Source organism: Sander vitreus, chromosome 4, assembly GCF_031162955.1.
Source record: "Sander vitreus isolate 19-12246 chromosome 4, sanVit1, whole genome shotgun sequence".
Lineage (NCBI taxonomy): Eukaryota > Metazoa > Chordata > Actinopteri > Perciformes > Percidae > Sander > Sander vitreus.
Genome location: NC_135858.1, coordinates 34,096,292 through 34,113,867, shown reverse-complemented (window position 1 = coordinate 34,113,867; position 17,576 = coordinate 34,096,292). Strand labels below are relative to the sequence as shown.

Genomic DNA, 17,576 nt, shown 5'->3' with positions numbered 1-17,576 from the left:
GACAAAACAAGACATTTAAGGACGTCATCTCGGGCTTTGGGAAACAGTGATCCACATTTGTTTTTACCATTTTCTGACATTTTAGAGACCAAACAACTTATCGGTTAATCAAGAAAATAATTAACGCATTAAACGATGATGAAACTAATCTGTTGCAGCCCTTAGACATCAGCTACTGTTTCTTAGGTGCTGAATCATCTTATTTTCTCTTGAGAGATGAACGTGACATCTGCCAACGTAACGGCGGTCTTACAGTATCGAGACTCCTTCTCTAAAGCCGTGACCAAGAATGTGATCGTTGTGGTTCTCGGGATCTTCATCAACTACATCAATGCAGGCCTCATTCACACCTTCTGCAAACACCAGGTCTGATACATTTTTCATGCTGTGCTACCAGTAAAACATAATTTACTTTAGATATTTGGTAGAAATGAATATTCACATCATCAGCTCTATAGACCTTACTCTTCAATAACACATACATTAAATGTTAGTGATAATTCTTAAACACAAATAAGATGAGGTAGGTTAGTGAAACAGTCAGTCACTACACTTTAACCAAATACATCCAACACAGAAAGCATCACTCATTTGATCTAAAATATCCACTCCTTGATGTCTGAGTGGTGACAATGCATGTCTACATATAGACAACTATGTATAGATTTGTCAACTTTTGATACAACAGTGGCACAAAGTAAAAGTTCACCATTTATACCTGGCATTAACATGCAATCTGTATCTGGATATGCTGTTTGGACATAGAAAACTGCAAGTTCACAGCTGCAACTTGATGGGTCACCTGACCCCGCCTCTTCCTGTAAGCTCAAGCAAGTGTGACAAAAGCTACATGAAGTAACAGTAGCTCTCATGTCTTTCCATGCAAAAAAGTGATTTAAAAATGACTGACGCCATTCCACTACACTCAGCATCCAGATTTGGAACACATGTTAATTCCGACTGTAAATGGGGCAAATGTTAGCACAAAGATTGAAAGTAAATATTTGCTAATGTCAATACTAAAAAAATCTACCCTCTGTTGTTAAAACGTTCCTCCATACTTCTACCCTCCAGATCTTCTACATGAATCCACGCTACATCCTTTTTATTCACCTGGTGGTCAACGACATGCTCCAAGTGACGCTGACCGTCATCCTGTTTGTCATCAGTTACACCATCTACACAATTAATGTCTCCCTCTGTTGCATCTTCATCCTGTTTGCTCTTTTCACCACAGAAAACACTCCTCTGAACCTGGCTTGCATGGCGGTGGAGTGCTACATCGCCATCTGCGTCCCCCTTCGCCACGTGCAGATCTGTACCGTCAAGAGAACTTTAATGCTGATTGGTTTAATCTGGAAAACAAGCATGTTGTCTGTTCTTTCTGATCTGTTTATTACTTTGGCCACAGAGCCACTGGACTTCTTTCATTCCAAAGTATTCTGCATCAGACAAACTGTTTTTCCAAATCCCATCATTATCAAAAAAAGAGACATTACATATTCAGTGTTTCTAGTTCTAGTTTGGATCACTATCTTTTACACTTACTTCAGAATTCTATTTACTGCAAAAACAGCGAGCAGAGATGCTAAAAAAGCCAGAAACACAATCCTCCTCCACGGGTTTCAGGTGCTCTTGTGTATGACAACATATGTAGCACCCCAGCTTTTAACTGTTCTGCAGCAATGGTTTCCTAATAATTACACAGACTCTCTGTTTGCTTGCTATATTATTGTACAGATCCTGCCACGATCCATTAGTCCAATCATCTATGGGGTACGAGACAATACTTTCAGGAAGTACTTGAAAAAGTATCTGTGTAGAGTCAGCATACTGTAAAACATAGGTCTTTTCAATAAAAGTCAAAGAAAAAGGAAAGTTTGCACAACTTCAGGCTCCAATTATTCTGGGAGTTAGACAAATATGTAAGCTCCTGTTTTCAATTCAATTCAATTTTCTTTATAGTATGAAATCACTACAACTGTTATCTCAAGACACTTTACAGATAGAGTAGGTCTAGACCACACTCTGTAATTTACAAAGCCCCAACTATTACAGTGATTGCCTCAAGAGCAAGTATTAGCGGTAGCTATTGCGACAGTGGCAAGGAAAAACTCCCTCTTAGGAAGAAACCTGGGAAAGACCCAGACTTTTGGTAGGCGGTGTCTGACGGCACCGGTTGGGGGTGTGATGAACAGTGGCAATAATAGTCATAATAAAGATAGTGGAACAGTGACCACAATGGTAGTCGTAGTAGTTCATGTCATAGTAGGGCACAGCAGGGGGTTATGGGGTGTAGTGTGGCACGGCAGAGCATGGGTGGACGCGGCAGGACGCAGCAGGATGCAGCCGGACACTGCAGGGAATCGCAAAGCGTAGCTTGGTGCAGTAAGTCCACAGCGACAGCTGCACCCAAGACCCAGGTCTTGGTGCCACCCTATTCCAAGGCGATATTCTGGGTGGAGAAGAAACATAAGGACTTCGGGGAGTAAACTCCCCAGAGCTAGGTTAGTAACAAGCATTTCTGGGACTATGATGGACACAAAAGGAAACAAGTGAAAGAGAGAAGAGAGAGCAGCTCATTGTGTCCTTGGAAGGAAGGAACTTCCCCAGCAGTCTAGAGTTATAATAGCATAACTAAGAGAGGCAGGCTAAAGAGAGGTGCCGGATCGGGCTTGAACGCTCCCCTGCCGGAACGGGCTGTACTCGCCTGCCTCCCTCTACTCTCACTATATTATTGTTTATATCAGTGGTTCCCAACCTGGGGTCTGGAGACCCCTTAGAGGAGCGGAAAAGATCACAGGGGTTATCTGGTTTGAGGTTGAGGTAAAAAAAAACTATTTGCACATGTTAAACAAATTATGATAATACACTAGAATATATAATGTATACAAAAGTCTGTATAAAAACTATATATTTTTGTTCTCGCTTAAAATTGTAGGCAGGCTACTTAGTAGGCCAAACCTCCGGGACCTCTTAACCTGTGGCCCTTGCTGTCATCAGGTCATCTGCTAGCTGCTATCATCCTCATTTTTTCCTGCCGCCACGGCATCACTATTTTATGAATGAAACTTGGCGGAGAAACGTAAAAGTGCTGATAACTCCTCTGTTTCAAAAAAGAAAGTAAGGTTCTATCTCGAGAGTTGCCTCAACTTCAGTTTCGGAGGGGGGGCTCAGCTTTTCTTAGACATAAGTAGGGGGGGCACCAAGGAAAAAAGGTTGGGAACCACTGGTTATCTATCATATGATAGATAAATCTGATGACAATGAAGAGAAGCAGGTGGGCCGGGTTAGGCGGACGCTGCAACTGCTCACTCCCGAACTATAGGCTTTATCAAAGAGGATGGTTTTCAGTTTATTCTTAAATGTGGTGACGGTGTCTGCCCCCCAAACCGAAATTGGGAGCTGGTTCCACAGGAGAGGAGCCTGGTAGCTGAAGGCTCTGGCTCCCATTCTACTTTTAGAGACTCTAGGAACCACAAGTAGCTCTGAGTTCTGGGAGCGCAGTGCTCTAGTGGGACAATAAGGTACTAAAAGCTCCTCAAGATATGATGGTGCTTGACCATTTAGAGCTTTGTCAGTCAGGAGAAGGATTTTAAATTCAATCCTGAATTTTACATGAAGCCAATGCAAAGAAGCTAATACAGGAGAAATATGATCTCTTTTCTTAGTTCTTGTCAGAACACATGCTCCAGCATTCTGGATCAGCTGGAGAGTCTTAAGGGACTTATTTGAGTAACCTGATAGTAAAGAATTACAGTAGCCCAGCCTGGAAGTAACAAATGCATGGACTAATTTTTCAGCATCGTTTTGAGATAGGATGTTCCTGATTTTGGCAATGTTACGAAGATGGAAAAAGGCTGTTCTTGAGGTTTGTTTTAAAGGATAAATCCTGATCAAAAATAACTCCTAGATTTCTGGCAGTAGTGCTGGAGGCCAGGGCAATACCATCTAAGGTAGCTATATCTTTAGGTAACGAAGTTCGGAGGTGCTTGAGTCCCAGCACAATAACTTCAGTTTTGTTTGAGTTTAACATCAGAAAATTGTGGGTCATCCAGGATTTTAAATCTTTAATGCACGCTTGAAGTTTAGCTAACTGACCGCTTTCGTCTAGCTTAATTGACAGGTATAATTGGGTGTCGTCTGCGCAACAGTGAAAGTTAATTGAGTGTTTCCTAATAATATTGCCTAGAGGAAGCATATATAAGGAGAATATAACTGGTCCAAGCACTGAGCCTTGAGGAACGCCATGGCTAACTTTGGCGTATTTGGAGGGTTTATCGTTAATATTAACAAATTGGGATCGCTCAGAGAAGTAGGACTTAAACCAGCTTAGTGCGATTCCTTTAATACCAACTAAATATTCCAGTCTCTGTAACAGGATGGTATGGTCAATAGTGTTGAATGCAGCACTAAGATCCAATAAGACAAGTATGGAATCAAGTGCTTTGTCAGCAGCAGTTAGAAGGTGGTTAGTGATTTTCACCAGTGCGGTCTCTGTGCTATGATGCATTCTAAATCCTGACTGAAAGTCTTCAAATATACTATTTCTATGTCGAAAGTCACATAACTGATTAGCGACTACTTTCTCAAGGATCTTGGAGAGAAAGGGAAGGTTAGATATAGGTCTATAGTTGGCTAAGACCTCTGGATCGAGGGTGGGTTTTTTCAGAATAGGTTTTATCACAGCTACTTTAAATGACTGCGGTACATAACCTTAATTAATTAATTAATTAATATAGACATATTGATCGTGTCTAATAATGTGGTGTTTACCTAGTACTTATTTAAGTAGCCTCGTTGGAATGGGGTCTAGGAGACAGGTAGTTGGCTAAGCTGAAGAGACCTTTAACATTAATTGTTGAAGGTCTATAGGAAAAAAGCAGTCTAAGTATGTATCGGGTCCTGTCGTTCTCTCCAGCCCCCCTGCGCCCAATAGTGAGCCATTAGAAGCTGTGGGCAAAAGGTGATGAATTTTATCTCTAATTGTTATAATTTTATCATTAAAGAAGGTCATGAAGTCATCACTGCTCAGAGCTATAGGAATAGATGGCTCAATAGAGCTGTGGCTATCTGTCAGCCTGGCTACAGTGCTGAAAAGAAACCTTGGGTTGTTCTTATTTTCTTCTATTAGTGTTGAGTAATAGTCTGATCTGGCATTTCTGAGGGCCCTCCTATAATTTTTCAGAATATCTTGCCAATCTACACGAGATTCTTCCAGTTTGGTGGAGCGCCATTTACTTTCAAGTTTTCATGAGATTTGTTTTAATTTGCGAGTTTGGGAGTTGTACCAAGGTGCTAGTTTCCTTTGCATCGCCATCTTCTTTTTGATAGGAGCAACCAAGTCTAAAGTAGTCCGTAGGCAGGCCGTAGCAGCGTCTACAAAGTTATCAATTTGGGAGGGACTAAAGTTAACATAAGGGTCCTCTGTTATATTAAGGCATGACATTGAGTTAAGTGCTGTCGGAATGTCTGTTAGGCTATGGTTCAAACCCAGCACACAGAGAAAACAACCACGGACTCAGAGTGTAGACAAATGAGCTGGAGACACGGAACGCCACGGCAGCAGGTTGAGTGGTGTGGGTCTGAGCGGAACATAAATAAAGGACGTTAGCAGGAGCAAGAGATAATAAGAAGGAGACAAAACAAACGAGTTAGCTAACTGCAACTTGGGAGCCTAGTTACCGCACGATGCAACAATCTGGCGCCGATGGAGAGCCATGCCCAGGAATAAATACTGCCAGGTTGATAGTGGAATTAGATGCAGCTGCGCAGGTAAGAATCAGTGGAAGCGCCCGCAGCTGTACGGAGAGGTAGGTCTTCCAGCCACGCCCCTTGACCTACTTTCAGGCGAGTCTGCCATACACACCGGCAGACACCACAAACACAGTGGGGACACACACATACAGACACCACCGACAAAGTGGGGACAAAACAAGGGAGGAAAGGGACACAGAATGGGAAGAGAACAGCTGCCCACATAACAATGTATTCTTTAAATTTAGCTATAGCGCTGTCAGATAGGCATCTAGTGTAGACACTTTTATTTAATTTCGTATAGTCTGGTAGTAGGAATTCGAAAGTTATTAAAAAATGGTCTGATAATAAAGGATTCTGCGGAAATACTATTAAATCGTCAATTTTGATGCCATATTCTAGCACAAAGGGCCAATACTTCTGGTGCCCCTCCATTTCACATAGATTACCATCCAACCTGGCCTAGGTCGGGCCAATCGCAACCGTTTATCTAATATAGGGCAAGCTTCAGACAATGCCAGACAACTTTTGGAGCATTCGCGTGACACTGTGGTGAGCATAAACATAGCTAGCAACCTAACTAAGTAAAGAGGAGCGTTGTGATGGCTGCAGCTGGTGTGGAACTTACTGTTGAAATACTATTTTCAAATGAATGATGGCAAAAACGGCAATTTTAACAGACATATTGACGCTACACCATTACAACTATAGACTGTAAAAAATAATGAATCAAAGCTTCGGGACTTCTTATTTCCAGCAGAGGACCACTCCACTGTCTATGTGTTAAGGCTGTGGCTAAGACCCAGAACACAGAGGATCACGACACGGACACACAGAGGAAGTTTTAAGTGTCTTTTAATGAATGTTCACAAAAAAAGGCAACGAAGGCAGGGACAGCTTGCAGCGCTGGTGGTGGGGACAGGATGGCAGTGGGCGAAGCAGAGTGTAGTGTGTCTGTTCAGACAGAGAGGGAAAAGGGGAGAGAGAAACAGACACAAACACCCCAAGGACAGCTGTCCCACGACACTATGAGAAAATAAGCCTACTATATACTACCACTATATTTATTGTCGCAGTAAACATTTTCATAATGACTTTATAATCTCATCACTAGTTTCAAGTCTTCTTCAAACCATAGACTGCAGTGAAAATAATTAAGGAGTCAAACCCTGTCATTTCTGCTGCTACGTTTCCTCCAAAACCAAGATAATTATCACCCTGTGCTGAGTGTCAGGATCAAACTGCATGCACAGTGTCATCTAAAGCCCAGTTCAGACCAAAGATTCGCCACGAGACAAAACTATTTAAGAGCGTTGCAGGGAAAGCTGCAGTGGTCTGAACTGGCCTGTCTCAGGTCGACTCACACTAACTGATGGTGATTTTGTGTGTCTTGTCATTCAAATATCTCAAGAACTGTTCATCCGATGTACTTCACACGTGGCGGGAGTGTTGCTGGGGAGCCGATGGCCTGCAGTGTCAAATTTGATGTAATTTGTAAATTGCGTACAATTTTAATAACCTGAACAACACTAGGCAAATAAGTCCGTGGACTTCGAGCATGTTTTCCGCTGTGTCTTTCATAGTGTCTTTCCGAGTGTCTTTCATAGTGTGCGTATGCTGAATATACTAATGTGACAACCGAACTCTTCTTTATTTCCCTGAAGTTAACAACTAAGAGCGGATAGCCTACAGGACAGAAAAAAAAACTTTTATTTGTAAGTTTGTTATTTGTGCTGCCATTAAAATGATTGCGGTCGGTATGTTGTCTGAGTTACAGATGTAAATAAGATTATTTTAAGTCACTTTTTACAGAAGCATTTGACAAATCAATACGAGACAGTAATGTCTCGTATTTAATTGTAATTTTATCTACAATGTACAACTTCGAAACCAAACTTATGAGGCACAGTGCACACACGCACACACACACACACACACACACACACACACACACACACACACACACACACACACACACACACCTGATCTTGATCCCATGACAATTGCATTTAACTACTATATAACAAGTAATTTCAAAATGCATCTGTCACTGTGTGTATGATTGCCACATATGACCTTTGCCAAGGTGGGTACATCTTTTTTTCTGTTATTATCTGTGTATTGGGAGACATGGCTCATTTTGTACATTACATTTTAAGAAAGATTTTCTCTACTCTAGAATGAAACAATATATAACAAAAAAAGAAGTTTTAATATCTCTTAATATCATGGTTTGAATCTTGCTCTCTTGATTGCTTCGAAATGCAAATGATTTGTGCTTAAAATATTATTTGTTTCTGTGTTGGTGTTCCAAGAATAACAGCAAATGTACAGAAAATAGTCTTTTTTTCACAGCAGACATTGTTACTATTAGTAATTTTTCATACTATTTTCATTTAATCAAGGACAGACCTAGTCATCACAGACCTAGTCATCACATTGTTGTGGAAAAAAACAAAACGTTTTAATATCTCTTTATGGCCTATATGAGTCCAAATCTAATAATGTTTTTCATTTAGCATTGTAAAGCTTTGTATTTAAAAGAGAAGCTTCGTTCCAGCTGGTGATTTGTGTCTGGCAAAGAACTCGACCTTCTGATCAATAATAATCTATTATTCTTTTCTCTTCAGCTGTAAAGTAACCAACAGTTTTCTGGTGAAACAGGTTTGGACAGTCGACACATGAACCTCTCAAATACTGGCAGTAATTTCACAACAGCTGTGTATCGGGACACTTTAAACACAGCTATAATCAAAAATGTGATTACTGTGGTTCTCTGCATCTCCATCAACTATGTCAACAGTACCCTGGTGTACACATTCACAAAACATCAGGTCTGAGTCTCGTCTATTTCTAGAAATCCGTTCAGCATTTATGTGTGTGTACCAAGTTGAAATTCATTTCATCACTTCATAGGATTAAACAGTATGTTTTGATATATTTTAATATCAGTGCCTGATTTTTGTTCAAAAGTATGATGTTACTGTATATTTGTGCCTCATTCCTGAGCGAGCAATTGTATATTTTGAGCACATTCATTACATTTTGACAATAAGTTATACACAAGCAAAAATGTATTTCATTTGAACAAACAAAAATATATGCGGTGCTCAATAATTGTATTTGCGTGTTTGCTATTGTCCATAATAACCTGCAATAATAACCCTTCTCACGCAGTTTACTCATATGTCCTCTCATATACTCTTGCTTGGTGCGCTGGCTGTCATGTCTCTCTCAACCTCTCCACTCTGCACGCACTGCCTGCACACACACACACACACACACACACACACACACACACACACACTAAATATATATATATATAATTTTTTTAAGGTTATTGTTGGGGCATTTCTGCCTTTAATCAAGGCTCAGACATAAAAGGGAAGAGGGAGGGGGAAGACATGGAAAAAAGACAGGAAAAAAAACCAATTGCTCGCTCAGGAATGAGGCACAAATATAAAGCCATACACGATTACCATTACTTCTTATTACTTACCTCCTATGGTGAGTAGGTACGCACCCCTAAACACCTGCGCAACTGCGTCTCTCACATAGCAGCTTAAAAAAAGAACTAAAAATGTCCTGTTTGACTGTTAACATGGACAATTTGTACTGGATAGACTACTAGTAGTAGTAGTAGTAGAAGACTACCGTGCCACCGCTCAACACAGGAGCACAGCTGTGATCACACAAGAGGGGTGAAGCCGAGGCAACGTTTGAGCCTGTGGCAGAAAAACATTTTGACAAGAGATTTGTAAATTAAGTATAGTGCGCGTGCAGCAGGACAACAGACTTTTGCTGTGTTCGATCTGCTTCTTGTTAACATGGCAGCTGCTGACTGCTTGATGCTGCTAGCTTCAATTAAGCTACTACACCCCAGTACCACGTATGCAATAAGAAGCTTCTCTTTTTACGTCTGTGTTGTCTTAATCGGTTCGTTTTAATACAAAAGGAGCTTTACACACAACCCTATCACAGCTGAATATATCGTGACTGCTGTGTTATAGCCTACATCTTATTGATTTGGCTGGTGTCATTTACATTTAAAAGGATTGTAAATCTAGTTCGTCATTGTATCCCACCATAGTCAACTATGATCTTTAATATAACATAATATTGTAATATAATTTCAAACAAAATAGTGGCTAGTGAAAATGCTGCGCGGCTAATGTTGGAAAACCACAAGTTACAGTCGCTGGTGAGCAAAAAATGTCAATTTTTCTAATGAAATGCATACAAAAATTAATTTGAAGTGATACATTAAGAAGATATGGGTATGAATATGAATATATCAAAGACAAGTGCGAGAATGATGCCGTGCAACTGCTGAACTAGGCTAATAGGACCTTTTTGGTCCAATTCAGGCACTGAAACTGAACAGTCTTGTTTCCTAATCACTTGTGTCCTCCCCTGCAGGTTTGCAAAATGAACCCTCGCTACATCCTGTACATCCACCTGGTGATCTACGATATCATCCTGTTGAGTCTGTTTACCCTCCTTCAGGTCCTGAGTTACATCGTTTTCACTCTTAACGTCTCTCTATGTATCGTTCTGCTAATGATTTCAATATTTGCAAATCTAAACAATCCCCAAACACTAGCATTTATGGCAGTAGAGTGTTACATCGCCGTATGCTTCCCTCTCCGCCACACCCAGATCTGTACAGTCAGGAAAACGTATGTTGTGATTAGCCTGATTTGGGCGATAAGTATACTCTCGATCCTACCAGATTTATTTGTGGCCTTGGCAACAGAATCCCTGGAATTCTTTAATTCCAGAGTTTTTTGTCTCAGAGTCAATGTTTTCAGAAACTCTAATCTGACAGTGAAGAGAGATGCCTTCAACGCAGTGTTAATGGTCATTGTTTGGCTCACTCTTTTCTATACATACTTCAGGATCCTGTTCACTGCAAAGGCAGCTGCCAAAGATGCCAAGAAAGCGAGAAACACTGTCCTCCTCCACGGCTTCCAGCTGCTGCTTTGCATGCTCACCTACGTTTATGATCTCATGTTACAGGGTCTGACATACTTGTTACCAAAAGAGGTGCTGGCCATTCGCTACACCGTTTCGGTATTTGTTCAGATTCTGCCTCGACTCATCAGTCCGGTTGTTTATGGGCTACGTGACAAAACATTCAGGAAATACCTGAAAAGATATCTGCTCTGCACAACTACGGCTAACACTCATCCACAAGCAACTTTAAAGATGCCGTAAAGTACTGGTTTATTCATGCTATGCTTACACCGTTTCATAATAAAGGGATAGTTCAGATGTTTAGAAGTGTGGTTGTATGAGCTACCTTTCCATAGTCAGTGTATTAGTTACAGTAGAATGCGGTCGGCACGCCCCCAGTTTGAAGAAGCAGGCAGGAGTACCGACACGGAAGCTAAGCAATGTCCTGCTGTGGACGGAGGCAGCAGCTAAACGCATTTCATGCAGATGAACATATACAACACTGGGTTAACACAACATTCTCTCGAGCTTCGCCTTTTGTTCACATATGGTTACATCTGGCTCCAAAATGGCGGCCGCAAAAAATGCAAAGTGCTGGCTTCAAAACGGCAGTCAAGCCAACAAACCAGCCACAGCCACAAACCAATGGGTGAGCTAGAGGTCACGCCCAAACAGGCACATTTTCAACGGGCACAGCTAGTTTACACAATGTGAGGAAAAACCTGCTGCTGTATTGATACGGGGTTTTCTATTGGACAGTCAAAGCAGAAACAAAAAAGCTTTTTGTTTTGTAGTTTTGTGCCGACATATTATAATGATTGTGGTCGTATTGTTGTATGAGTTACAGGTGTAAATAAGATTATATTTAGTCTTACAGCTAGTCACTTTGTACGGAAGCATCTGCTAAATCAATGTACAGTAATGTAATTTTATTGTAATTTTAGCTAGAATTTACAACTTGGATACAAACAAAACGTATGAGGCATACCGCACACACTGCATGAAAAGTTTCAGGCCTTCCCCAATGTTCACTTACTGATGACACACACACACACACACACACACACACACACACACACACACACACACACACACAGCCTGACCTTGATCCCATGACAACTGTATTTAACTTCTATATATATACACACACACTACAAATACTATATCATAAGTAATTTTAAAAAGGCATCTGACTTACTGTGCGATTGCCACATATGACCTTTGCCAAGGTGGGTACATATATTTTTCTGTGTTATTATCTGTGTATTAAGTGATCATATCTTGATCTTTATTTTACTTTTATTGTGTGTATGGCTCATTTTGGACATTAAGAACGAAGTTCTCTACTGTAGAATTAAAATTATTTGGAAAAAAACGTTTTAATATCTCTTATTAACACGGTTTGAATCTTGCTCTCTCGATGGATTCGAAATGCAAATTATTTGTGTGCTTAGATATATATATATTATTTATTATTTTCAAAAGCTGTCAACTGTTTCTGTTTTGGTGCTCAATGAATAACAGCAAATGTACAGAGAATAGTCTTTTCACAGCAGACGTTCTCATTTCAAGTCATTTTTTTATGATTTCATGTATAATCACATCTCTGGTAAAAACAAAGATTTAAAGTTGTGTTTTGCATTATTCTTTGAGGAGAAACTCAGTTTTTACAGATCTGTCGATTAAATCAACTAATGGATTAGTCGACAAAATCATACGAGTGTTAGTCAGGACAGACCTAGTCATCACTTTATTTTATGGTGTTTTTTTGTAAATGTCAGTAATGAAATTAACTACATATCAAAATAAAAATAACATAATTAATAATAAAATAAAAAATTGTGTGTTGTTGAGAAATACACAATAAAAGTGATATTTATTCAAACTGAATTGACTCTTTATGGCCTATATGAGTCCAAATCTAATAATGTTTTTCATTTAGCATTGTAAAGCTTTGTATTTAAAAGAGAAGCTTCGTTCCAGCTGGTGATTTGTGTTTGGCAAAGAACTCGACCTTCTGATCAATAATAATCTATTATTCTTTTCTCTTCAGCTGTAAAGTAACCAAAAGTTTTCTGGTGAAACAGATTTGGACAGTCGACACATGAACCTCTCAAATACTGGCAGTAATTTCACAACAGCTGTGTATCGGGACACTTTAACCACAGCTATAATCAAGAATGTGATTACTGTCGTTCTCTGCATCTCCATCAACTATGTCAACAGTACCCTGGTGTACACATTCACAAAACATCAGGTCTGAGTCTCGTCTATGTCTAGAAATCCATTCAGCATGTATGCGTGTGTACCAAGTTGAAAATCATTTCATCACTTCATAGGATTAAAAAGTATGTTTTGGTATATTCTAATATAATCAATGCCTGACATGGACTGGTACTCACTTTAGTATGGTGTTATATTTGTGCTTCATTCCTGAGCAAGCCGTTGTATATTTTGAGCACAGAGAAATATGTCTGGCAAGCACATACATTACATTTTGAAAATAAATTATACACAAGCAAAAAATTATTCGTTTTCGCAAACAAAAATATATTCTGTGCTCAATAATTGTATTTGCATGTTTGCTATTGTCCATAATAACCTGCAATAATAACCCCTCTGACGTAGTTTACTCATATGTCCTCTCATATACTCTTGCTTGGTGCGCTGGCAAACCACTGCTGCCTACCGTCGACTCCATGCACGCTCAACTCTGGCCGCACAAACTCACACACAGGCTTTCTCTTCAAAATGTAATGTATGTGCGTGCAATATATATTTCTCTGTCACAGTTGCTGGTGAGCGAAAAAATGTCCATTTGTAATGAAATGCATTCAAAAATGAATGTGAAGTGATACACTTATAAGATATCAGGGCTCGACAGTAACGGTTGCCCATGGCAATCAGATTGAGTCAATTGGCAACCGAGTCATGGCCTCTGGTTGCCCTCTTTGGCAACCACCTGTTTAATATTAGTGTTTTTTAATATATAAAAACAAATAAAAACCTAATAAACTGGAAATTCTTATTTCAAAAGAAGTCAATATTGTATTTGGTTGTCTCCGTAAAGTTTAAACACTACGTTCATGCGCAACACAACATTTAACGGCACATGTTAAAATCCGGTGCTAATATGGTACCGGTGCCAGGTATCTACTGGACGGTATAGCAACGAGGATTTCGGTGCCTCATTATGGTGCCACCTAAATGTCTGCGCTGCTCTCTGATGCTCTGAAACAGACGTTAAAGGTAACAGAATCCTCGCTGCATGTCACTGCTTTTTAATAATCATTTACATTTCCCCCTTTTTTGTGCTGATTTGAAAATTGATCCGATCTGTGACTCAAAACTGTTATCTGATCGGTGAGTTTGGTGATACGTTGCATTTGAGAGGGATGGGAAATGATATTGCAATTATATTCTCTCATTGTTTCACTATTAGAATTTGTGGTATAGTTACAGAAAAAAATGAATAGCTCCAAATATAGGCAGTTTAAAACATGGCAACCATATTGTCAATTTCGACAACCAAAAGCTGATGCCTGGTTGCCAAGCCTGACAACCATTTTAAAAAGTTAGCGTCGAGCCCTGGATATGGTTATGAATAAAAATACATCCAAGACAAATGCAAGGATTATGTCATGCAACTGCTTAACTATGCTGCTAGGACCTTTTATGGTCCAATTCAGGCACTGAATATCATCAACGGTACAGTGCTAATCACTTGTGTCCTCCCCTGCAGGTTTTCAAAATGAACGCTCGCTACATCCTGTATATCCACCTGGTGATCAACGATATCATCCTGCTGAGTCTGTTTACTCTCGTTCATGTCCTGAGTTACATCGTTTTCACTCTTAACGTCTCTCTATGTATCATTCTGCTAATGATTGCTACATTTGCAAGTCTAAACAATCCCCTAACACTAGCATTTATGGCAGTAGAGTGTTACATCGCCATATGCTTCCCTCTCCGCCACACCCAGATCTGTACAATCAGGAAAACGTATGTTGTGATCGGCCTGATTTGGGCGATAAGTATACTCTCGATCCTACCAGATTTATTTGTGGCCTTGGCAACAGAATCCCTGGAATTCTTTAATTCCAGAGTTTTTTGTCTCAGAGACACTGTTTTTAGAAACTCTAATCTGACAGTGAAGAGAGATGTTTCCAACTTAGTGTTTTTGCTCATTGTTTGGCTCACTCTTTTGTATACATACTTCAGGATCCTGTTCGCAGCAAAGGCAGCTGCCAAAGATGCCAAGAAAGCGAGGAACACTGTCCTCCTCCACGGCTTCCAGCTGCTACTCTGTATGCTCACCTACGTTTATGATCTCATGCTACAGGGTCTGACATACTTGTTACCAAAAGAGGTGCTGGCCATTCGCTACACTGTCGCAATATTTATTCAGGTACTGCCTCGACTCATCAGTCCAGTTGTTTATGGGCTACGAGACAAGACATTCAGGAAGTACCTGAAAAGATATCTGCTCTGTACAACCAGGGGCGCCGCATAGGGGGGAAAAGTTTGGACAATTCCAAGGGCCCATGACTGACAGGGGCCCCAAAAATTAGGTAAAGACTAATATAAAATTACTAAACCATCATCATTCAGTATATATATATATATATATATATATTTCAAATATAATAATAAAATGAATGATCTCTTTGTTTTTACTTGTTTTTGGCAGTAAAAGTTAAATATCCCCATTGATCAAAAAGTAAACATCCATATTGACTGACCACCCCCCTGTATCTGCATGAAATGGTTTGGTCCTGCCTTAGCGCACTCTGACGGTGTTTAGTTGCAGTCAGTAGATGCGCTAGAACTACAGTGACCACAATGTTACCAAGTAACATTAAATCAAAATCTGGTTTTCAAAAAAGGAAAGGGAGAAAAGAGAGAAAGGAAAGACAAAGGAAAGGGTGTCAAACTGTAACCCAGTTTTTCACCAAGAAAGGTGGGTAGCCTATAGTCTGTGAATGGTGTTAACCTGTTGGCTTAATGTCCATAGTGAAATAAGCTAGCTAGCTACAGACGAGTGTTAGCCTACATTTAATCACCATTTAATCAGTGCAGGGAAACATTTAGCAAGATATTCATATTAAATCATTGTCCCTACCCCTTTTAGCAGACTTAACAACAGATGAGTCAGCAGCACCCCAGTCTCCCCCTAACTGTGCCCCTCCCTGTCCCAGTGAAGAAGGTGAGTAACATTGTGTTCAATGACATGCCAGTTAGCATCATTGCAGGGAGTCTGTGTGGATTTCTCTGTCTCTCTTGCTATTTTTACCATTACAAAAAATAAAAAGAATTAAAGCTGCAAGCAGCGATGGACAGGCCCTTGCACCTCGGCACGCCTCGGGCTTACAAGGGAACTCCCTCCCTACGTCATACATTTCATTAGCTGTGAAAGGGTGCATGGCTAAAGCATAGGGGGCAGTTCAAACCATCACCAATTAAAAAGGAACTCTCTGCTGAGTTCATTGATACCTCACATAAGACTCTACGTCATACAGTTCATTAGCTGTGAAAGGGGGCGTGGCCAAAGCATAGGGGGTCGGGGCGAACCTTTACCAATTAAAAAGGAACTCTCTGCTGAGTTCATTGATACCTCACATAAGACTCTACCTTAAATGGGTCAGTTATGAAAGGGGCGTGGCTTAAGCATAGGGGGGCGGGACAAAACATCACCAATGAATAAGGAACTATCTGCTGAGTTCAATGATACCTCACACAAGGGTCTACCTTAAACGGTTAAAATGTTATGAAAGGGGCGTGGCTTAAGCATAGGAGGCGGGCCAAACCATCACCAACGAAGAAGGAACTCTCTTCTAAATTCAATGATACCTCACACAAGACTCTACCTTAGATGGGTCAGCATTTATGAAAGGGGGCGTGGTTTAAATATAGGGGGCGGGCCAAACCATCACCAATGAAGAAAGAAGTCTCTGCTGAGTTCAATGATACCTCACTCAAGGGTCAACCTTAAACGGTTCAAATGTTATGAAAGGGGGCGTGGCCTGAGTAAGTGGGCGTGGTTACATTATAGGGGCTGGCTCAGTATCACATGTAGACCACACATTCTAAGTTTCATTTAAATCGGATGATGTTTGTCATATAAGGCAGATTTCCTGTTGCTAGCGGGGGGCATACCTCTACGCACAGTCTCGGTTCTGGAACCATACTCCTGGATAGGGGTTGGACTCTTTTCTTCTCCGGAGTTGCCCAGGGTGTGAGGTGCCGGGCGGGTGTGGGGATACTCACAAGCCCCCGGCTGAGCGCCGCTACGTTGGAGTTTAACCCGGTGGACGAGAGGGTCGCCTCCCTACGCCTGCGGGTTGTGGGGGGGAAAACTCTGACTGTTGTTTGTGCATATGCACCAAACAAGAGTTCGGAGTATTCGGCCTTCTACCTTGAGTGGAGTCCTGCATGGGGCTCCAGTGGGGGACTCCATAGTTCTACTGGGGGACTTCAACGAGCACGTGGGCAATGATGGAGACACATGGAGAGGCGTGATTGGGAGGAACGGCCTCCCTGATCTAAACCAGAGTGGTTGTTTGTTGTTGGACTTCTGTGCTAGTCATGGATTGTCTATAACGAACACCATGTTCGAACATAGGGATGCTCATAAGTGTACTTGGTACCAGAGCACCCTAGGCCAAAGGTCAATGATCGATTTTATAACCGTTTCATCTCGATCTGAGGCCGTATGTTTTGGACACTCGGGTGAAGAGAGGGTCGAGAGTTGTCAACCGATCACCATCTGGTGGTGAGTTGGGTCAGGGGGTGGGGAAGTGGAAGTGGATGGAGTGTCTTTTCCAGGTAGGGAATGAGTCCTTACCCCAAGTGAAGGAGTTCAA

At 40.9% G+C, this 17,576-nt stretch overlaps 3 protein-coding genes across 3 annotated transcripts; all 3 read left to right on the top strand.

The window, feature by feature from the left end:
• The first annotated feature begins 216 nt into the window (after positions 1-216).
• LOC144516359 (odorant receptor 131-2-like) lies at positions 217-1,839 on the top strand. The gene is made up of 2 exons (XM_078247586.1): positions 217-366; positions 1,075-1,839. Exons 1-2 carry the CDS (start codon positions 217-219, stop codon positions 1,837-1,839), a joined length of 915 nt encoding a protein of 304 aa, XP_078103712.1.
• A 6,599-nt stretch (positions 1,840-8,438) lies between these two features.
• On the top strand, positions 8,439-10,974 carry LOC144516139 (odorant receptor 131-2-like). The gene is made up of 2 exons (XM_078247337.1): positions 8,439-8,591; positions 10,177-10,974. Exons 1-2 carry the CDS (start codon positions 8,439-8,441, stop codon positions 10,972-10,974), a joined length of 951 nt encoding a protein of 316 aa, XP_078103463.1.
• A 1,843-nt stretch (positions 10,975-12,817) lies between these two features.
• Positions 12,818-15,226, top strand: LOC144516138 (odorant receptor 131-2-like). The gene is made up of 2 exons (XM_078247336.1): positions 12,818-12,970; positions 14,456-15,226. Exons 1-2 carry the CDS (start codon positions 12,818-12,820, stop codon positions 15,224-15,226), a joined length of 924 nt encoding a protein of 307 aa, XP_078103462.1.
• The last annotated feature ends 2,350 nt before the right edge of the window (positions 15,227-17,576 follow it).